The 20,716-nt window shown below is 54.1% G+C and overlaps 10 protein-coding genes across 10 annotated transcripts; 4 read left to right on the forward strand and 6 right to left on the reverse strand.

Annotated features, from left to right (window-relative positions):
- Positions 1–88: 88 nt before the first annotated feature.
- Positions 89–2,799, forward strand: J4E86_005207 (uncharacterized protein; the record flags this gene model as incomplete). The annotated part of the gene is made up of 3 exons (XM_051445742.1): positions 89–100; positions 159–1,377; positions 1,424–2,799. 3 exons carry the CDS (start codon positions 89–91, stop codon positions 2,797–2,799), a joined length of 2,607 nt encoding a protein of 868 aa, XP_051302509.1.
- A 316-nt stretch (positions 2,800–3,115) lies between these two features.
- Positions 3,116–3,892, reverse strand: J4E86_005208 (uncharacterized protein; the record flags this gene model as incomplete). Its single annotated transcript, XM_051445743.1, has 2 exons — positions 3,116–3,747; positions 3,856–3,892. The coding sequence occupies 2 exons, from the start codon at positions 3,890–3,892 to the stop codon at positions 3,116–3,118; spliced, it is 669 nt and encodes a 222-aa protein (XP_051302510.1).
- Positions 3,893–4,325: 433 nt separating this feature from the next.
- On the forward strand, positions 4,326–6,644 carry J4E86_005209 (uncharacterized protein; the record flags this gene model as incomplete). The annotated part of the gene is made up of 2 exons (XM_051445744.1): positions 4,326–4,558; positions 4,607–6,644. The coding sequence occupies 2 exons, from the start codon at positions 4,326–4,328 to the stop codon at positions 6,642–6,644; spliced, it is 2,271 nt and encodes a 756-aa protein (XP_051302511.1).
- A 352-nt stretch (positions 6,645–6,996) lies between these two features.
- J4E86_005210 (uncharacterized protein) lies at positions 6,997–7,904 on the reverse strand (the record flags this gene model as incomplete). The annotated part of the gene is made up of 2 exons (XM_051445745.1): positions 6,997–7,677; positions 7,761–7,904. 2 exons carry the CDS (start codon positions 7,902–7,904, stop codon positions 6,997–6,999), a joined length of 825 nt encoding a protein of 274 aa, XP_051302512.1.
- A 285-nt stretch (positions 7,905–8,189) lies between these two features.
- Positions 8,190–9,040, reverse strand: J4E86_005211 (uncharacterized protein; the record flags this gene model as incomplete). Its single annotated transcript, XM_051445746.1, has 2 exons — positions 8,190–8,819; positions 8,903–9,040. The coding sequence occupies 2 exons, from the start codon at positions 9,038–9,040 to the stop codon at positions 8,190–8,192; spliced, it is 768 nt and encodes a 255-aa protein (XP_051302513.1).
- Positions 9,041–9,422: 382 nt separating this feature from the next.
- Positions 9,423–13,493, reverse strand: J4E86_005212 (uncharacterized protein; the record flags this gene model as incomplete). Its single annotated transcript, XM_051445747.1, has 1 exon — positions 9,423–13,493. The coding sequence occupies one exon, from the start codon at positions 13,491–13,493 to the stop codon at positions 9,423–9,425; it is 4,071 nt and encodes a 1,356-aa protein (XP_051302514.1).
- A 1,533-nt stretch (positions 13,494–15,026) lies between these two features.
- Positions 15,027–15,692, forward strand: J4E86_005213 (uncharacterized protein; the record flags this gene model as incomplete). The annotated part of the gene is made up of 1 exon (XM_051445748.1): positions 15,027–15,692. One exon carries the CDS (start codon positions 15,027–15,029, stop codon positions 15,690–15,692), a length of 666 nt encoding a protein of 221 aa, XP_051302515.1.
- Positions 15,693–16,107: 415 nt separating this feature from the next.
- Positions 16,108–17,555, reverse strand: J4E86_005214 (uncharacterized protein; the record flags this gene model as incomplete). The annotated part of the gene is made up of 3 exons (XM_051445749.1): positions 16,108–16,960; positions 17,013–17,111; positions 17,182–17,555. The coding sequence occupies 3 exons, from the start codon at positions 17,553–17,555 to the stop codon at positions 16,108–16,110; spliced, it is 1,326 nt and encodes a 441-aa protein (XP_051302516.1).
- A 445-nt stretch (positions 17,556–18,000) lies between these two features.
- Positions 18,001–18,630, reverse strand: J4E86_005215 (uncharacterized protein; the record flags this gene model as incomplete). Its single annotated transcript, XM_051445750.1, has 1 exon — positions 18,001–18,630. One exon carries the CDS (start codon positions 18,628–18,630, stop codon positions 18,001–18,003), a length of 630 nt encoding a protein of 209 aa, XP_051302517.1.
- A 1,112-nt stretch (positions 18,631–19,742) lies between these two features.
- On the forward strand, positions 19,743–20,699 carry J4E86_005216 (uncharacterized protein; the record flags this gene model as incomplete). The annotated part of the gene is made up of 1 exon (XM_051445751.1): positions 19,743–20,699. The coding sequence occupies one exon, from the start codon at positions 19,743–19,745 to the stop codon at positions 20,697–20,699; it is 957 nt and encodes a 318-aa protein (XP_051302518.1).
- Positions 20,700–20,716: the final 17 nt, after the last annotated feature.

The raw sequence follows: 20,716 nt of genomic DNA on the forward strand, positions 1-20,716 counted from the left end.
TAGAGCCTCCTCATTTCCTAAGAAGCATCTTCCCTTCGCGACTCCTTCACTCCTACCCCACGGGCACGCGACTGCCTCGTTGCCCAGCATGTCGTCCACCGTGAGTCCCTCCGCTATCGCGACAGCACCGCCATGAACGTGCGCTAACCATAACAAAGGGTGGTGAAGTTGGCAAAGCCCAGCAAGAATCCTCCAACTCCCTTTCCAGTTTGGTCTCCACCCTGGTGCCGACTGCCATTCTTGCGCTCGCCTTTGTCGTCGCCTTCCTTATCGCGCGCAAATACTTCCGCCGAGTCTATGCGCCGAGAACCTATCTCAACCACCTGGGGCAGCAACGACAGACGCCTGCACCAAGCGGAGGCTTCTTAGGATGGATAAAAGACTTCAAGAACCTCAAGGACGAGTACATCCTCGACCACCAGTCCATTGACGGCTACCTGTTCGTGCGCTTCTTCAAGGTCCTCATCGTTACCTGCTTCCTGGGATGTCTTGTTACATGGCCCGTTCTCTTCCCCGTCAATGCAACGGGAGGGGCAGGCCAGGAGCAGCTCGATCTTCTCTCCATGAGTAACGTCAACCCCGAAGGCAAGAATGTCAATCGCTACTATGCCCATGCCGGAATCTCCTTCATCTTCCTCAGCATGGTCATGTGCATCATTGCCCGCGAGTCCTTCTACGTCGTCAACCTCCGTCAAGCGTACCGTCGCTCGCCATGGGGGGCCAGTCGCCTGTCTTCGCGTACCATTCTGTTCACCAACGTCCCAACGACTATGTCACAGTCTGCCCTCTTCGAGATGTTCCCTGGCGTCAAGCATGCCTGGGTCGCCTCAAACACGAAGGAGTTGGACGACTTGGTTGAGGACCGTGACAAGACTGCTATGAAGTTGGAGGATGGCGAGAACCAGCTCCTGCGTGAGGCCAACATGAACCGGATCAAGGCAGAGAAGGGCAAGAAGCACTTTGTCGCCAGCGACGTATCTGATGGCACCAAGTGGATTGACCCCAAGAAGCGACCCACCCACAAGCTCAAGTTCCTGATCGGCAAGAAGGTTGACACTATCGAGTACGGACGATCGCACCTTGCTGAGCTCATGCCCAAGATCACCCAAGAGCAAGACAAGCACTGGAACGGCCAGGGTGAATTGGTCGGAGCCGTCTTCCTCGAGTTTGATACCCAGAGGCATGCGCAGGACGCCTGGCAGATGATGCAAAGCAGCAAGACCCGACCTGACAAGAAGCTCAAGGCACGCCAACTTGGTATCGTGCCTCAGGAGGTCGTTTGGGGCAATCTGAAGATCAAGCCCATGGAGCACCTTGCCCGCTGGGCAGTCGCTACCGCCTTCATCTCTGTCATGATCATCTTCTTCGCAATTCCTGGTAAGACCCATTATGCACATTTACAGAACTCAGCTAACGTATCCAGTTGCCTTTGTCGGTCTCATCTCCAACATCAACTACCTGGCTGACCGTTTCTCTTGGCTCGAGTGGATCCTGGACATCCCTCAGGTTATCCTGGGTGTTGTTACCGGTCTCCTGCCAGCTGTCATGCTTGCCGTACTTATGGCCCTGGTGCCGATCGTCTGTCGCTTGATGGCCAAGTTGGCCGGCTACGTTACATGGAGTCAGATCGAGCTCAAGACCCAGAACTGGTACTTCGCCTTCCAGGTTGTCCAGGTATTCCTTGTGGCAACCCTATCCAGCGCCATCACATCCGCCATCAACCAGATCATCGACAACCCCGGCAGCGTGCTCACTCTGCTCTCTACAAGCCTGCCCAAAGCCTCCAACTTCTACATCAGCTACTTCATCCTGTTGGGTCTCTCATCGGCTGCCGGAACTCTGCTCAATATCGGAGGCTTCGTTGTTGTTGTGCTCCTGGGCCGCATTCTGCCTGGCAAGACACCTCGCAAGATCTTCGACAAGCTTACTAAGCTCTCGGCTCCATCGTGGGGATCTGAGTACCCCAAGTGGGTCAACTTGGCTGTCATTGGTATCACCTACTCTGGCATTGCACCTCTTATCCTCGGTTTCGCTACGATCGGCTTTTCCCTTATCTACGTTGCCTTCAGGTACAACTTCCTTTACGTGTACGAGACCAACCTGGACACCAAGGGCGAAGCCTACCAGAAGGCTCTTCGCCAGCTCATGACCGGTATCTACCTGTCTGAGATCTGCCTGATTGGTCTGTTCGCTATTGCCACGGCCAAAAACATCCAGGCCGTCGGTCCCTTGGCCATCATGTGCCTGCTCCTCTTCCTCACCCTCGTCTTCCAGTTCACTCTGAAATTCGCCCTGAAGCACGAAGAAGCTCGCCTGGCCTACTGTGACCCGTCCCCGGCCCACGGCAGCGTCACCAACGGCCACCACGAGGACGGCATGCACACTCAGAACGGCGAGAAGGTCCACACCACCGACGCCACCCCCAACTACGCACCCAAGGCCACCCGCATGCCCGGCTTCCTGGCCAAGATGTTCAACCCCGAGAAGAACTCGATCCACAACCTCTCCGCGTCCCTCGACCAGTTCTACCACCACCCGCAAGAGCCCTTGCCCATGGAGATCCAGAAGCGCGCCTTCTTCAACCCCTCCGTCACCAGCCCCACTCCCGTAATCTGGATCGTCAAGGACGACATGGGCATCAGCACGCGCGAGATCAGGGACACCCAGAAGACCGTCCCTGGCCTCGTCATCACAGACGAGCAGGCTACCTTCAACGAGAAGGGCAAGGTGTACTGGAAGGGTGTTGAGGACGGCCACTCGCGCGAGGCACCCGTCTTCGACGAACGTATTGTGTACTAGTGGATGGTCTTCTTTCATTTCAGCTAATGACGATGGAGTTCGATACCCAAAAAGGGATGAAACGTTTTTTCCTTGACTTGTTTTTGCGGATGAGCAGAGCAGCGATGGCGAATGAGGCGTGTGTTTTCAATTCTATAAATGAGTACCCCTGCTACTTTAGCTATATAGTTCCTAGTAATGATCACTGAATTGCGCATTCAATCTGAAGATATACATGCCTGTGCGCTTTGTGTGATGATGCTGCTCAGTGGCTCTGCGTAATGGTGTGTATTGGGTATCATGCAACTATCCTCTTCACTCGATGGTGATGAAATTTTCAAACCGCGCCTGCCCTCCTCTTCTCCAGAATCTGCAGCTTCAACCCTTCAGCCGCGACCTCGGTCTCCAGGACTCTTCCTACACCCTTCTTCCACGTCTCCTCGAGCGTCTTGAGCTCAGCACCCGCGCTATCCTGCTGCGACCTCCTCGCCATCTCCACCTCTTCTTGCTGCTTGCCCAAACCCGCCAGCTCAGCCTCGACGCCCTTGAGTATATCCTCCAGCTGCGAGTTGCCCACCAACCACGCGTTCTTCCCGAATTTCTCCAACAGCCCCAACTGCGTCAGCCTGCCCTGCACATACTCCGAGCTCGTGTACGCCTGCTTCAGCGCCTTATTCCACCGCTCCAGCAGCTCTGGCCTCTCCTCGTCGCTCGTCGGGGTCGTGCTCTCGGGCGCATCGAGATCCTCATAGCGCTTCAAATCGACGCCAGACAGCTTCGACGTAGGATGGTCGTCGAGGCGCGCATGCTCGCGCGTGATGAAGTCGGAAAAGGTGGGTGTGTATTTCGTGGCTGCTGGTATAAGCGCCGGATGCATGTCTGTTGTGTCTACGCCCGCGGCTCTGATATCGGCGTTGATGGCATGTCTGGCTGCGACCAGGCTCGCAGCTGAGAGCTCCGTATCGACGTCTACATGCAGTTAGCGAGGCAATAACGGGGTTATCAGTCCAGATGGAGCGCGTGACTGGGCGCATCGGACATGGTTGCTGTGTTGGGGCAGGAGCAAATTGGACGTACAAGGGAGATGGTCGTAGGATTCTTGGATGAGGGGCATGGCGGGCAAGCGACGTGCAGCGGGCCGGGATAAGGGCGAGGTGGATGGCAGATGGTGTATTGGATGCGCAGGTGAGGTGGAAGGGTGTCGCGAAACTAGAGAAGCAGGCCTGCACGGGTAGATTTAGGCACTGATCGCGTCCGGGCTCCCCGCCAACCAGACGGCGAGGAACCCCGCAACGTCATGCAATGCAGGTGCCAGGCGCGACTGTCAAGCTTCGCGCTGCTGTGTGGCCAGAGGCGATACTTTTCCTGCCCTGTCTATCTCTCTTCCCTGCTAATTGACTCTACTCCCATGTGCAACCCTCTACACCTACACGTCTGGCACGCGTAGCTTCCGGTGCCAGCAGTAGCGTACAAGAACCTCGCCGCGCCCCGTCCAACGGCTTCCAGCTTCTTTCCGCACACTTCCGCCCAGACATCTCTTCGCGTCCATGGCGCGCTCACACATCGCAGTCGCACTGGGTGCGGCCCTTGTTGCCTCGTTGATCATTGCCCAGCTCGTTATCAACCTCGGATTCCCCGTCGTCGACTTCTGGCATGCGCGCCTCGATCAGACGTACACTGGAGCACAGCAGGATGTCTTCAACAGCGAGAAGCAGGATGGAGGTCAGGCCGGTGACGCTTCTTCGTACCTTGTCGGCGTTGGCAAGGCGGATATCACTGGGTATGTGGCGAGAATATACTGGGTGTGAATGTACTGACGTCGCCACAGTCCCGTCGTCGAGCTCAACATGATGGGCTATGCCAACTCGTCGCAAATCGGATCTGGACTCCGCCAACGCCTCTACTCCCGCGCCTTCATCGTCGGCAGCCCGGACGAAGCCAGCGAACGCTTCGTGTACCTCGTCCTCGACACACAGTCTGGAGATACTGCCATCCGGAATGGCATCTTGGAAGGGCTTCAGGCCATGGGCTCCGAATACGCTGTATACGGGAAGAACAATGTCGCCGTGACAGGTACGCACAGTCATGCCGGACCAGGAGCCTGGTTGAACTACCTCCTTCCGCAGATCACGAGTCAGGGTTTCGACAAGCAGAGCTATCGTGCGATTGTGGACGGAACACTTCTGTCTATCAAGAGGGCGCATGAAGGCCTTACCCTGGGAACTGTCAGCGCTGGCAGTGCAAAGATTGCTGATGCGAACATCAACCGCAGTCTCTTCGCCTACCTCGCCAACCCCCAAGCAGAACGCGATCGCTATACAGACAATGTGGACAAGACCATGACACTTCTGAAGTTCACGAGAGCCAGTGATGGAAAGAGCATTGGAATTCTGAATTGGTTCCCTGTCCACGGCACCAGCATGCTTGGAAATCAGACGCTCATTGTTGGAGACAACAAGGGCGTGGCCGCATATTTGCTGGAGAAGGATATGGAGGCCAATGCGGCCGACTCAAATGCTGCCGAGGGCTTTGTGGCAGGCTTCTCGCAAGCCAACGTCGGTGACACGACGCCCAATGTGCTCGGTGCGTACTGTGAAGACGGGTCAGGCCAGCAGTGCCGACTCAACGACAGCACCTGCGGAGGAAAGAGCCAGGACTGCCACGGTCGTGGACCGTTCTTCGGCCTGGACGACGGAGGCCACAAGTCCTGCTACGAGATCGGTAGGCGTCAGGCCGAGGGTGCCAGGAGCATCTACGACTTCAATGCCTTCACGCCCATCTCTGGCAAGGTCCGCTCGTTCCACACCTATGTCGACTTCTCCAACTTTACTTTCACCCTTAGCAATGGATCCGTCGTCCACACATGTCCCGCAGCCATGGGCAACTCCTTCGCAGCCGGCACATCCGACGGCCCCGGCGCCTTTGACTTTGTCCAAAACGACCCCGGCGCGCCCTCGAATCCCTTCTGGAACCTCGTCGGCAGCGCCATCGCACCACCAAGCAAAGAGCAAAAGGAGTGCCAGTACCCGAAGCCTGTCTTACTTAACGTCGGACAAGCCAACTTACCATACCCCTGGTCCCCAAACATCGTCGACATCCAAGTCCTCCGAGTCGGCCAACTCGTCATCATCGTCTCCCCCGGTGAAGCAACAACCATGTCCGGCCGCCGCTGGCGCGAAGCCGTCCACAACGCCCTCATCTCCTCCGCCATCGCCACCTCGCCCATTGTCGTACTAGGCGGCCCAGCAAACAGCTACACGCACTACATCGCCACGGAAGAAGAATACAGCATCCAACGCTACGAAGGCGCTTCCACCCTCTACGGCCCCCACACCCTAAACGCCTATATCAACTCCACCCTGTCCTACCTCCCCTACCTATCCGACTCCTCCCTCCAACCCCCTCCGCCCGGCCCCTCGCCCCCGGACAACCGCGACAAATCCATCTCCCTCATCACCGGCGTCGTCTACGATGGTGCTGGCTTCGGCCGCTCCTTCGGCCAAGTTACAAAAGACGTCCTGCCTGTCTACGCCCGCGGCGCCACCGTCTCCGCGACGTTCGTCGGCGCGAATCCCCGCAATAATCTCCGTCTTGAAGGCACGTTTGCTGCTATAGAGAAACAGAGCAGTGATGGTGATGGTGGGGAGTGGACGCAGGTTAAGAACGACGAGGATTGGGAGGTCGTGTATCAGTGGAAACGCGTTAATGGGCTTACGGGGACGAGTGATGTTACTATTAGCTGGGATACGGGGATTATGGGGGTTGAGGCGGGGAGGTATCGGATGAGGTATTATGGGGATGCGAAGAAAGTTGGGGGAAGTATTGAGGAGTTTGAGGGGGTTAGTGGGGTTTTTGAGGTTCAGTGATGGGGTGTGATGGGTTGGTATTGTATATGAATGTCATGTGATATGTGGGGATGGGGAAGGATGGTGTAGTTTATACCCGGTGTTGGTCAGAGAATGAATGATTTACATGCTGCTTCTCAACTTTGGACGTGTGACAGTATGTGTCAGAGAGGAATGGGGTGACGTGACATACGATGTTCGGTCAGATATGCCGTGATTATCATAATCTGACATCATCGCGATTGCTCGTATCTCTGCTTACGATGGGTGTTGCTCACTCCTCCATGCGATCTCTTAATCCTTCTTCACACTTCGTGACGAGTATTGTCCACAAATACAGAAGCTTTCCTTGTCGTTCATCACACCGTCTGTGCTATTCCTCGTTCTCAAACTCCATGTCTTCATCCTCAACCTTGATGAGTTGTCTAATCGGTAGATCACGACTTCCTGGCCAGCCTGTCATACCAACCTCCTGCTCGATGACCTGGTGTGAGCCACTATGCACTTCTCCACTGTTGTCCTCCGCCCTCCTAAGAGCCTTCTGCATCCTCCTAACCATCACCCTGTCCTTTCCTTGCTCCCTTGAAAGCAGTTTCTCCAGAGCTTCAACATCGGCGTCGTTGTTATCACCGGCGCGAGCATCACGTATAGCGTTCTCGCCCTGCCGACATGCTTCCTTTAGTTCTTGCTCCAGCCGGGTTATATCCGCTCTTATTGCTATTTTAGTACTTTCTCGCTTCGTGACAAGGGTCGGTTCGGGTTCTTGACGAGGAGGCGAAGGTTGTGTATTCAGTGCACCCGCTTGTGAGCGTGCTCTAAGTTCTGCTATCATCTTGCGGGTGTCAGAGAGCTCTTGCTGGATCTGAGAATCCCGGATATCTTTTTTGCCCGGCTGATAGCTCATCGCCTCGACTTTTCGTTTTTTCTCTGCTAGGCGCACTCGCTTTGGTGGTTGCTGGGGGTCTCTCGCTCTGTGTCTTCGTTTGCGCGCGGAATATGGAATCTCTCGAAGTCGATTGCGGGCATTCTCTCGTCTATAGGACCTAAGAGTCGTCTATTAGAGTTGTAGTTAGTATATGCATTGGAAAATTGTAGTGTGTCATTCGGTGAGCTGATTAGTAGACTAAGTGAACTCACCTCGCCAGATGGTCCGGCTTTGGGAATAACAGTGGGATTGCGCTCCTCGAGGTCTTGCTCCTGCTTTAGTGGTATCCAGTCTTCGAGCTCGTCATCCTCCTTCTCATCCTTGACTTGCGTTGCGTACTGCTGATAACGTTCCATGATAGCCAGGTCGCCGTTGCGAGTTAGGGCTGAAGTGGTGTGGATAATTTCAGATTGGAGAAGCGGGATGTTGTGAAGTTAGCTAGCGCGCACGTGGCGAAGTTCACGAACGGGGGATTAGCGAAGTGAAGGTGAGTGCGCTACCGAGAAGGTACGATAACGATTGGACACATCGCGGGTGACTAGAAGAGAACATCTCAATGCAAATTTCAAGCCATGATAACTTCTGTATGAGAGCTTCGCATCACTGTGCAGCTTTTCGCATATGTCTTGCGTTGCTCGCTATCATTCATCCTCCATCAACTCTTCATCCTTGATGAAGACTCGTTCCGCGACCTCTGCATCCTCAAGTATCTCTCCTTCCTCAAGCTCCTCTTCACTCTCCTCAGACGGATATTCCTCGAAACCAGTAAAGCGGTATAACCGATCCGCAGCCTCGCGCAACCGCTCTTCAGCCTTCCTCCTTTTTCTTCCTTCCTCTTTCAGCTTCTTGCCCTGATTCTGTAGGCTAAGATTCAACTCTCTGTTACGAGCCTGTTCAGCTGCAACGTTGACCCATAGTTGCCTTATCATTTCCTGGTCTTCCACGTCTTTCTTGTGCTCGATGCTGTTGTTGTACGTTTCAGCGTTGCGCTTTGTGGTTTCGGCCTCTTGCTGCATCTCCTCAAGTCTCTTCTGCAGTTGAAGATTCTCCAGTAACAAGTGCTTGATAGTGCCAGGCTTCTTTGGAGTGGTGATAGCCGCTTGGGTGAAGATGAGGTTTTTCTCAATGTCCTTCATTCGCTGTGCTGAGAATTCTTTGTGAGCCTGTCTGAGCTCCGTTTCGAGACGTTGGATGCGATTTTTATCCTTCGTTGTCTGTCTAACTCGTTTGGGTTTCTTGTTGATCTTTCGCTGGGTGGAGATCATGTCGTTCTGATGATGTACGATTAGCGCATGCCATCAGATATAGCAGTGTACTGATTCTAGGAGCTTGCCATACAAGCAGGTGCACTTACGTGATCGATTGGCTCGACTTTGGGAACGACAGCGGGGAAGCGCTCCTCAGAAAAGCGCTCTTGCTTCACTGGTACCCAAATCCCGAGCTCATCATGCTCTTCTTTGATTCGCACCCCGTGCTGCTGATGCGGATTCATGGTCGTAGAGGCGCCGTTGTGGCGGGGGATTGAGGTGGTGTGAAGAAATCAAACTCAGAGGCGGGGTGATGATGAGGTGAGCGAGCGCGCACACGTGGGAAAGTTTTTTTTGATGAGGAAGGAGCGAGGTGAAAGTGAGTGCGTTGCCGAGGAGGCGCAATGACGAGGACACATTGGAGGCAGGCGCCAGCGCAAGTGACGAAACCTCGAAGTCTGCAAATGTCCACGATTAAACGAGCATACCACAATGCGGAGTTCTAGCCATGATAACTCAATGCTTTCGAGCGCGGTGTAGACCGGTCCCCCAACCCACACCATTGCGCCAACCCAAAAGAAACTCGTGATATCATCCCACTACCTAGGTACCTCCCCATCATGACCACTAATCAACAGTCCCCCACTGCGGCGGCCCACCCTCAATCTGCCTAACCTCCTTCTGCCTCTTAACATTCCTCTCATAATGCTCCTCCTTCTCCTTCAACATCCGCCTCTCCACCCCAGCCCTATGCTCCAACTCCTGTTTCCGCTGCTCAATCATCTTGCTCTCAGCCGCCATAGCCTCTCTCAGTTTCCTCTCCTCTGCACTCGCCCGTGCAGCAGCGGCATCGCGCTCTTGCTCTTGTACCAAGTTGTGCCAAGCCACTCGTTCAGACCGCTTCATACGCTCCGCCTCCCTTACGCGGTGGACTTCGAATTCGTGTTTTTGCTGCTCCAGGGCGGTGTGGTGTTGGGTTGCTTTGGTTTGGAGTTCCAGTTCGACGGTTTGGCTCTCGCGCTTGCGTCGTAGTATGTCTTTATGGCTTGTTTCCTCGATTGTGCGAGTGTGCTCGAACTTCTCCTTCTCGTGGCGGATAGAGAGCTCGTGTTCCTTTTGCTTGTCTACGAGTTTGGCGATTGCGGGTGGGATGCCTGTTGCGCCCACGGGTTGGAGTGCCGACGAGGAATAGTAGACTGGGAGACAGGCTTTGTCGCGAAGGAGATCGAGTAAGGCCCTTTTGACGGGAGCGCGGGCGGGTGTAGCGATTAGCTCAACGTAGGAGTAGGGTGAGTAATGGAGGCCTGAGGCTGCGTCACAGTAGATGTGTGCTTCATCGTTGAGGTCTTGCCATATCTCTGTCTCTAGCAGAGCCTCCGTGATGGGAAGGGCGCTGTAGGCATTGTCGAGCGCGAGGATGACACTGGACTTCTCATTGCGAGCGCGGAATTTGGGGTTTACGCGTTTGGTCAGGAGGAGACGCAGTAGCTGGCGAAACTTCGAGCGATGCGCGGATGTGGAGACTCTAGCGTTGAGACATATCTCTCCAAGGACATTCCTGCCACCATGAAGACGGGAAGGATAGTTTGTATCATGAGCATGCTCCAACAATGTCCTCGTGACCTCGACGTTGAGTTCCCTCGCTGACTCATGTAATGCACCATCATTTGCTAGCGAGCATGGCGCTAGTAACTTCACTGTGGCTTCCCCAGACACACTGCTGCTAGCGTAGAAGAGTGCGGATTTGTTCCAGACATCCCGAAGATCCGCATCCGAACCCCGCACGACTAGTGCGTTCACTATCTCATGACGCCCCTCACGAGCGGCGAGCATAAGTGCCGTAGTCTCCGAAGCGGCAGAAAGTCGGTCAACGGATGCTCCAGCTTCCAAAAGGGCGGAGATGACGGCGTCCGAAATGCGCTTTTGTGGTTGAGCTAATGCCCAAAGCAGTGCGGGCACAGTTTCGGGTCCGCAGGACGAATGGAGAACCGTGGGGATGGTTATTTCCGGATTCAAGCCGTGCTTCAAGAGTAGCGTGATGAGCGCGCTGTTGCGTGGGTACACAGTCATGGTGGTGATGAGTATCGGTGGCTTGTTATAGCCGACACCGAGCTGTTCAAGTATGCAACCGTGATCGAGGCATGACTGTATTGCGGCAACGACTACTTCGTCTTGGAGCTTGGAACTCAATAACGCTGCAATGACGACGTTGAACTTGGGGTTGTGACGCATGAGCTTCTCAAAGATGGTGTGACTGTGCTTTTGTGCTGCGAAGACGAAGCATGCCCCATCCGCCGTGTTGACATCCGCGTGATATTGAAGCAACAGATCAATCCAGGGCTCCGTATACTTACTATGCTCGTTGCTGAGGACGAGTCGCAGAGCTGCGTCGATGGCAGACTGTTCTACTCCACGGGCCAGTAGCTCTTGTGCCATTTCACCAATGCTTCCTTTCTTTCCTTCCAGCATCAACTTCTCGTCGGTGAACAATGTACGGAACGACCTCGTGACGTTAGATCGTGATGGTTGGTGACGTCCACTGAGTATTAATGCCATTAGCGAGCTGTTTCCTGAAGCTACCGCAACACTCAACGCTTCGCCATCATTGTGACTCACAGATGCTCCTTGTCCCAACAGCAACCTGGTACTGGTTGTGTCATTTGTGGCAACGGCCTGTCGTGTCTCCGCGGCAAGGGCTTGGTCCAGAGCGTCTTGTGGTACTCCTAGCTTCAGTAAAGCATTCAGTATTGGTGCCTTCATGTGAGGATCTTCAATCGCTGTCGTGTACTTGAACGCGGTGCTTAGCAGTCTAGGGCTGGCAGTGAGCAGCCGCTCGATGATATCAATGTTGTCGGGGCCGCCATTGATGGCAATCTGTAAGGTCTGACTGGCTGGCTCTTCTTCAATTCCATGGTTCAGAAGCAAGTCAATGATCTCGAGTGTTTTTGAGTGTCTGCCCGCTCGTGAATCAAATGCTAGAGGTAGGGCTGCCGACGTCGCTGAGGAGTTGGGTCTAGTGTTGCAGAGTAGACGCAGAAGAGAGATGTCGACTTGTGTCACTGCGAGCGACAAGGCTCTTTCGTCAACATTTGCACCTTTGCGAACGAGGTCTGTTATCAGGGCCCCATCCCGCCCAGCCGACGTGTCCGCAATTGCATTGACTAGAGCTTGATCAACACCAGGACCACTTGCACCGTGCTCTAGTAATAGCCGCGCAATTTCACGTCGCTCCGATACCGAGATCCCATCAGTACGGAAGATGAGCGGAAACACGTTCGCTAGGGTCTCTGGTGGGGGGCGAGCGTTGAGAATTGACTTGAGTGTTCGGATATCTCGATTGACCACTGCAAAATGAAGTGCGCCGTTGTCGCCTGAATCGACAGGCGCGCCAGCACCAAGAAGGAGATCGATCAACTGAGTGTCTTTCTCCTTTGTGGCTTGCGTGAGCAATCGACCAAGAGGCAGACCTGCTGCGCCTTTCTTTAGCAAGGCATCGACTACGCGAAGTCTATCAGGCTGTGGGGTGTTGGTCGGCAAAACAGCAAGCGCTGCTGTTGCATGCAGAGGGGCGATGGGGGTCTGGAGAATAGCATCCACCAAGCTCCAGTTTGAGTTTTCGACAGCCTCTCTCAGACACTCGGCATCGTCAGCGGTGGTTGGTACGCCATAGCTGACCATCATCTTCGCGCCAGCAGTGTCGTTGCTTCTTGCCAGACAGATGAGGAAGTCCGGTAGACCACGACTATCGGGAGGTAGCCCGCAGCAAAACAAGAGCTGTAGGAACTGCAGCGTTGCTTGTCGCGTTGGTAGCCTCATGGTAGTGTCGAGCGCATGTTGCAGGTTCGGTTCGTTAAGACGGATCGGGCCAGCGACCAGAGCGATGGCCAGCTTGTAGGCCTGTCTTCCAATCGCCATGTTGAGAGCGCTTGCGGAGTCGAAATTCGGGTCAGCGCCGTATGCTATCAGCAGAGATATGACAGCATCCGAGCCTTGCTGAACCGCTGCAGGTAAGCAAGAATTGATGATCTGAGCACGCAGTGGCTTTGGAGCTCGCAACAAGAGCTTGACGAAGTTCAGGTCATTCGATCGGACCGCATTGGCCAAAGCATTGGGGAAGTTGTTTAGATCTGCTCCGTGACGCAGTAAGAGGCCTATACTTTCTTGATCGCCGGCAGCCAGAGCAGCTTTCAGTCCTTCGTCCAAGGTCTGTTGGTCCGCACCAGAGGCGGCGAGAATGTTGACACCATCGGCTTTCCTCAGGCTTGCGGCCTGCTGCAAGACCGTGCTACGGCGGCGCAATGCTGTGTTGGCCTGATTACTCGATCTTCGCTTCTTGTCGATTGTCTCGATGATGTTCACTTTCGCGCCCAGAGTGAGGAAGGCTTGGATTAGGCCGGGTCCAGTCGTGGGACTGCGGATGACAGCGGACAAGGCTTGGTCGAGCTCCTCCTGCGAGAATTGCGCCCCATCCTGTCCCTTGTCCTTCTCTTTCGAGCTTTTGAAGATGCTCTTCAACACATTCTTGCTTTCGGGATTTTTGGCCCTCCGTTCAAGCAGGATGTTTCGCGCTTGCGAGATGTCCTCCTCGCTGACTGAGACGGCCGGCTGTGTTGGGGCCGGGAGGACTGCTTGGCGCTGTTCGACGGGGATGACGCCGGCATTACGAATGAGGTCTTTGAGGCTCACTCTTCGTTCCATGGTGTATCGTGGGATGATTACTATCGCATACCCAAAGAACCGAGGCAGCGTATTTCTAAAGAGGTTCTACATGAGGGCGTTGCGTAGTGCACACACGTGTAGGCTGAGGCGGAGCTGCGGAAAGAGCAACGACGCTAGCTCGATCCGATTCGGTGAACTCAGGGCCGACGATATGGCCGTCTCACTCGGATCATCACGACGCGACTCTCCGAATCTCCAGCAGCGCCGGTGATCTTAGATACAACACTGTCGCCGGAGCGATGCTCTCGGTCTTCTACATCGACCGTATTCAACACGGACGAACACGCTTCCTGCCTACTCGCGTTTTGCCACAAGTGCTGACCTCGGAAACCTAGGGCAAGCCACCGCACGGTCTCGAACCTGGAGGTGCAGGCTGGCCTTCTGCTGGCCTTGCACTAATGCGGACCGACTCCTCACTTCAACGCAGGTAAGGTTTCTGTTACGTTCGACGTCTGGGGAAACGGGTGATGACATCCTGCCTGCAGGCGACGAGCGGCCCACGTGAAGACCAACACGCGGCAAGAGTATCGCGAGACATCTCAACGACTGCGGCGTAGTTGGGTAGCGGTCGCGGTTGTTTCAGCGTGATAGCGGACGAACTGCACACGATATGTTTCCTGCCCCATTTCGGGCCGTCAGCTCATCCCCCACGTTTCAGGTTCTGTGGCAGGTTCTGCAGGTACCCAGGTACCAGTTTCAGCAACACTGTCTACTAGTCACATGGAACTTCTGTCCTTGATGAGATTTCCCTGTAGCTACGCCGCAGACAGGGTGAGATTGCGGCTCTTCTGAAGTGGCTTCCTTCCTAAGAAAGCTAGGGCTCCTGTCGCCTTAGGTTCGACGACGGCGCATCGTGGCGTACACGACGAATATTACATCACGAACTTCGCAGCGCGCCATTGAACTTTGCAGGTTATATCGACGACCTGTTATGATCTTCAAAATCTCTTAGCAGCTTGGCCAACATCGAAGGACCCACGGGTTGTTTGTCTTTGCAAACGTCGTCAACGCTCTTCTACCGCAAGGCTGGGATGCCTCGTTTCAGAAGACCGTTGGCCACACTGACTCGCGACAGTTGTGCCTACGCGAAACCGCGCTCTCGCCCGACACCACGGCACTTCAACCGTTAATCCATGTACCAACGTATCTTGATCCTGTCGAAACACCAACATCGACCTAAGGATCATGTCAAACGTTTTGACATGTTATCACCTGCATTTGCAATCTAAATCCATGTAGAAGCTACCTGAGAAGGTCCGACGAAGGGATGACAGAACTTTATATAAGTCGTCTGACGTCTTCATCCAGGTTGGACCAGAGCAAGCGCAATTATCCAGCTTTCAGCCTTTCAGCCTCCTTTCCTCATTCTTCATTCGTTTCTTCGGGCTCTGGTAGCTCTACATTCGTTCGCATATTCGTTAATTCCAACAACGCCTTCTTTCTTATTCATACCTTCAGGATACACAAAAGTCTTTCGATTTTCAAGGAAACTCTTTACCAGAAACCGTCAATATGCACGCCACACTCTTTCTCACGGCCTTTGCGCTCATCCCAATGGCCATGACCGCGCCTTCGCGTCTCCCACAAATCTATTCTCGTCAGGATTGCGATGACACCGCCAACACTACCGCGCCCGCAGAGCCAGCGCAACCTGGAGCACCATCTTGCGACCTCAGCGGCATCCAGCAGCCCGCCTCTGCGCTCCCACCACCAACAGCCGACATGTCCCTCGTCCTTGTCGCGCTCGGCATGGGCACACAAAACTACACATGCAGCAACGCGACAGCCACACCAGCCGCAATCGGCGCTCTAGCCCAACTCTTCAACGCCTCCTGCGAGATCTCATCTAACCCTACCGCTGGCACTGCATCTCTAGGCCGCGTCCAAGAATCCGCATCTATCGGCACGCACTTCTTCCTCGACACTACTACTCCCGACTTCGACATCCTTGGTCTTGGCAACACTGTGGCTAAGAAAGTCGACGATACGCCTGCGCCCGATGCGACTAAGGATGTAAAGTGGCTCAGGCTCGAAGCGCAAACAGCCTCGACTAGTGGTGTCAAGATGGTGTACCGGCTCAACACTGTGGGTGGAATGGCACCGGCGACTTGCGATGGTATGACACCTGGTCAGGTGGTTACTGTGGATTATGAAGCGCAGTACTGGGTTTACGCTTAGAGACGGACGTCTCTGTCATGGTGCAATCTCAGAGCTGGTCTCGTCTGATCTTTTGTGAGTGGTCGAATACGACTGCAAGACGTTACGTTTCTTTTCTTGGCAATCCAGTGGGAGGATGGGAGGATGATTTGTTTTCAGCTACGGTTTCTTTCTTGTTATTTCCTTTGATACACACTATTTTGGGGAGGCGGATTTGCTTTATCGATATGTAGGATACGTGAACAGCTCAATGTAACAACATGGACATCGCGAGTGCAGTTCACATGTGCTTGCAGTCAGCATCTACCCGCTTCCTAAAGCAAACTACTCATGCTCACTCAGGCATTTAACTTTTCAGTTATTGTTGATCGAAATTAATTGTAGGGGCATGAGACATTCCATTGATCCAACTAAGGGCCACGTACATCAAACATTCTTAAGCGCTCGAGTAGATGAATCCCAACTGGTCAACCTCGTCGCCCGAACGACCAAGGAAGCCAACAATACCAATACCAGTCCCCGCAGTCCTCGTAACACAGTCATCCGTCTTGACACCAGTAGAAACCGTCTTCCCAGCACTGGTCGTAAACAGCGCATAGAAGATCCTCGTCTTACCGTTCTTCTGACCCTGACACAGCTGCGCAGAAGTCAGCGTCTCGTCCGCAGCCAAAGTCAACGTAGTCGCCTCGCCACCAGTCCCACCATGCGAAAGCGTCTGTCCAGAAGCCAAGCTAACGGAAACAGCATCAACGCGCTCCTTACCACGGAGCGTGATGGAAGACACCTTTGGGCTGGCGAGACTGGCGATGGCGCTCAGATCATTGTACCACGTACCTTCTTCACCACCAAATACATCAGAGACGCTTCGGCGGGCATTCAGGCTCCAGGAGAAGTCTACGAGCACACCGTTGTGGTCGCTTAGTAGATCGCCATTCTCCTGGAGGAACATGTGGCCGGCGTAATCGAATTTGGTGGCCTTGAGCGTCACAGCGTCAGAGCCGCGGTACCAGGTCTTGTCGACGATCTCGCACTCGTTGGTCGTGGAGGGGTTCGAGCAGAGCAGCGCGTCGGCGCCCTTGGCAGGTGGGACTCCGTTCTTGACGAGCTCGAGCCACACATCTGTCATGCCGTTTTCGGTCTTGAAAACGTCGGGGATGTCGTCGGTGCGTGTGTAACGCGAGTTTGAGTCACCGAAGACGACGACGGCGTTGCCGACGGAGTTGGCCTTGATGTAGTCGGAGACTTGGCGCAGGTTGGCTGCGCGGGCCTTGTTATCGGCGGCTGTGGTGCTATGGAGGGTTAGTGGGTTGTCATAGGGTTGGAGGAAGTAGGGTGACTTACCCGGCATCGGCGTGTAGGTTGTACATGTCGACTACTGCGCCTTCGGCAATCTTGACACGCATGAAAGTGAAGCCCTTGGGTGTGAGGCAGTCCGCACTACTGTTGACAGAGTGTTATGTCAGTGTCGTACTATGCAATGTGTTTGTGTTGTCGTTTGTGCTTGACTTACTCAAAAGTACTGCACGTGTTCCACTTGACTCGCTGAAATCCAGTGTAAGGATAGTTGCTCAAAGTGTTCAAGCCGCTGCCAAATGGCACTCCTCCGCTGGTAGGGGTCCTATATGGGTGATCGTCGTTGGCATATAGTGTGGCATGGTAGTTGAAGTCCTCTTGAACGTTGATGACACCGATATCGTATTGAGAGAACAACTTTCCAATACGGGCAGTGTTTGTTGTCTTATCACCGGGAACATCGTTACCGTTCAGGGCAGCAGGAAGACCAGCGACATTGAATGTGAGGGTGTTGAACGTGCCGGAGGTTTGGGCAATGGCGAGGGGAAGCAGGGAAGACAGAGCGTAGACGGAAGCCAGAATGGAATGCATCTTGAACTGTGTTGAGGACTTGACAACTTGATCGTGCAGTCTGATCAAATTTCTACCAATGTAGGCTTGCTCTTAAGTATACAACGACCTTGATGTTGACTCGCAGGTGTGGTGCGGGATAGGTTAGGCTACCTTAGACGTCATAACGAATGGTAGGCCAAAGGGATGGCATGTGTGTTTACATGCTGCGCAGTGCACATATTGTTGCAGGCATTGATTTCGGAGGTTTACCGTTGCAGGAAGGACCAATAGCTCACAGGTCTCGGGTAGGTTAGCGTGCCCGAGATCAATGCGAGATCATCCGGGATCCCTGCGCACGTGCGATGGAGATAGACGTTGGGTGGCAGGTTACTCGAGCCTGCGATAGGAAATATAGAGTGAGACGGAGAACTGAGAAGCGTGTGCGATTGTCGTGGTTTGCTTCGCACACTGGCGGTGGTTGTGGTCATAGTTTTGCAGCACCGCGAATCTTGATCCACAGCCCCTCGACTGTAAGTAGCGGCTTGCCCTGTCGATCCCTCATCGTGGCTTTCATCCGCATTTTATTCCCTGTGTCCCCAAGTACAATCGTTTCAATGCCGACAACACCAGGGCATAACACCGGCGCCAGAAGCTTCACGTTCATGGTGGCTGTGGCTAATCGGCCCTTAAGCACCTCTTGTGCCGACTTTCCATCATGAAGCTGGAGTCTCCAATAGTCTTCTCCTACTTTCATAAAGCCAAGGCCATGTTCAAGCACAGTATTGGCAACCAGGATATGCAGCATGGCTTCGTCCATGAGCGTCAATAATGCGCCACCGTGGCAGATGCCGGGAAAGCCGTTCAAGCCAGTGCCATACTTGATCAGAGATATCGACTTGGTGACTTTGGCGCCCGGCGCCGGCTTCTCGTACAGCTCGAGCCAGTTTCTCACGCCGTTGTTCGCGCGCATTGTGTCGCGACAAAATCGGTCCGTATCCTCACCCGGTTCGGTGCCTCGCTGGCGGTCACATGCAGTCCAGCTGGGAGATGTCAGGTACGGTGTAGCCCATGTCAAAGGTGCAAAAGCTTCGAGATGTTCGGATGTTGCCGTCATGGTAGAAAGCGGAGAAGTGGTGTACTGTGTCCAAATCGCAACCAGTGTATCAGAGTCTTCCTCTTTATCCTCATTTTCACACTATCCTCGTCAAAGTATGTGGTTAGTAATGATCCAAGCGCTGATGGGCGTCCTTCCGTAAAAGGTAGGTTGCTGATGGTATCTTTCCTGTAACAGTTGCTCGTAAGACTGTGGCGCAAGGCTTTGGTGTGCTGCGCAGAAGAACCGCCGGATCAGAAGCAGGCGGCAGCAGCCGAGGTAGAAATATCAGTCATGCAGCTGATTTTGGCTCCTGCGCGACTTCGTGAAGCCAACATGCTATGATTGGAAAAATGCAGCATCGGCAGTACTGTACTGGATGATGCAGGTGGTCGAGTGTGCAGGAGCAAGCTGCTAGGTGGAGGCGCGCATTCTTAGCGCGTGTCACGAAGAGTGCTGCAACTAGCACTTGGCCTCTCCACCTCCCACAACCGCCAACGCGTGTTCGCATCAGATGTCTTGTCTCCCTCTAGTTGGCAACTACGCTTACTCATACTGAACCGGCATGCATATGCAGTTTCTGACATTCTGAAGGCCTACAGATGGCGATTGCGCCACAACAATGCGACATCCTACCAATGCTGGACTGGGTTGTCTCGTTTCGACAGCGGCACACACCACATCGCCTCAACCGGCATCAGGCTGAGTAACTTAACAGATCGCTGCAGTGAAGACTCAGTTGCTTACCCAGCCTAACGATTACTATACAATGGCAAATGCAACCGCCGAACTGCGAATATCATGATGCCGTAGATGCCTCTCACAGTCACGTGCTGCTTACTAACTTCATGTAATCGCTCTACAGAACCTATCATCGCGCAGAGAGCGTGCCGAAACATGCCGGTAACTCATTGAACATCATTGCCATGCGGCAGCCGATGCATCAGATGCCTTTGCGGCACTCAAAGTGTCGCCAGTTGCGCAGGTCGATTATAGAGTATGGCACCATGGGCACCGATGCGGTAGATGGACGGTTTAGTATAAGAGAAGGCGCTCGTTGATGAGCAACGCATCATCTACCAGACTCCGTCTCATTCAGCACGAGAAAACAAGTCGCGACGAAAGGTGTCATCATGTCCAGCCCCATCAAGAACGTCATCATCCTAGGAGCATCCGGTTCTGTTGGTGCACCCATACTTGACGCGCTCCTCGCGGAACCCTCCTTCAACGTAACCATCGTCAGCCGCGCCTCTTCATCAGCCTCGTTCCCATCTCACATCCCCACCATCAAAATCTCGGACGCCTTCACGACAGAGGAGCTCACAGAAACCTTCAAGGATCAAGATGCAGTCGTAGTCGCGTTATCCACCAGCCCAGTCACCGCTCGCGGAAAGGATGGTCTAGCATTTCGCCTCATTGACGCTGCACTGGCAGCAGGCGTAAAACGCTTTATCCCCAGCGAATTCGGCGCCAACAATCTCGATCCCCGGGCTCGCGCCTTCGTACCGACATACGACCTCAAGGGAGAAATGCTGGAGTACCTTATCAAGACATGCGACGAAAGTCACGGCAAGATGACGTGGAGCAGCATTTGTTGCGGCAGCTGGCTAGACTGGGCACTTGATCCATCAAAGTCTGGTAACTTCCTCGGCATAGATGTGAAGGGGAGGCAGGCGACGGTGTACGATTCTGGGAATAGGCGCTTTGCCGTTACGAGTAGCAAGAACACCGGCCTTGCAGTTGCGCGGGTCTTGGTCTATCCTGAGTTGACTGCAAATAAGCAGATCTTCTTATGTGACTTCTCGGTCAGCACTAGGCAGATTGTCGAAGCACTGGAGGTGGGGACTAAGGCCAGGTTCCACGTTGATGAGAAGGTGAGCGGCCCGGAGATCATGCAGTCTCGGGAGAAGTTTGAAGCAGGGGATTTGAATGCAACGTTTCGGTTGTTGGAAATCAGTTTCGGGGCTGATGTAGATGTCGGTCATGATTTCGAGGCTGAACAAGAGATCTGGAATGGTAAGCTAGGGCTTCCCAAGGCTACACTCGAAGAAGTGGTTCGTGAGGCTGTAGACCTGGCGGCCCGCTCTTAGGAGCAGCAGAGGTGGGG

The sequence above is a fragment of the Alternaria arbusti genome, assembly GCF_024043155.1.
Source record: "Alternaria arbusti strain BMP 1465 chromosome Unknown scaffold_6, whole genome shotgun sequence".
Classification (NCBI taxonomy): Eukaryota; Fungi; Ascomycota; class Dothideomycetes; order Pleosporales; family Pleosporaceae; genus Alternaria; species Alternaria arbusti.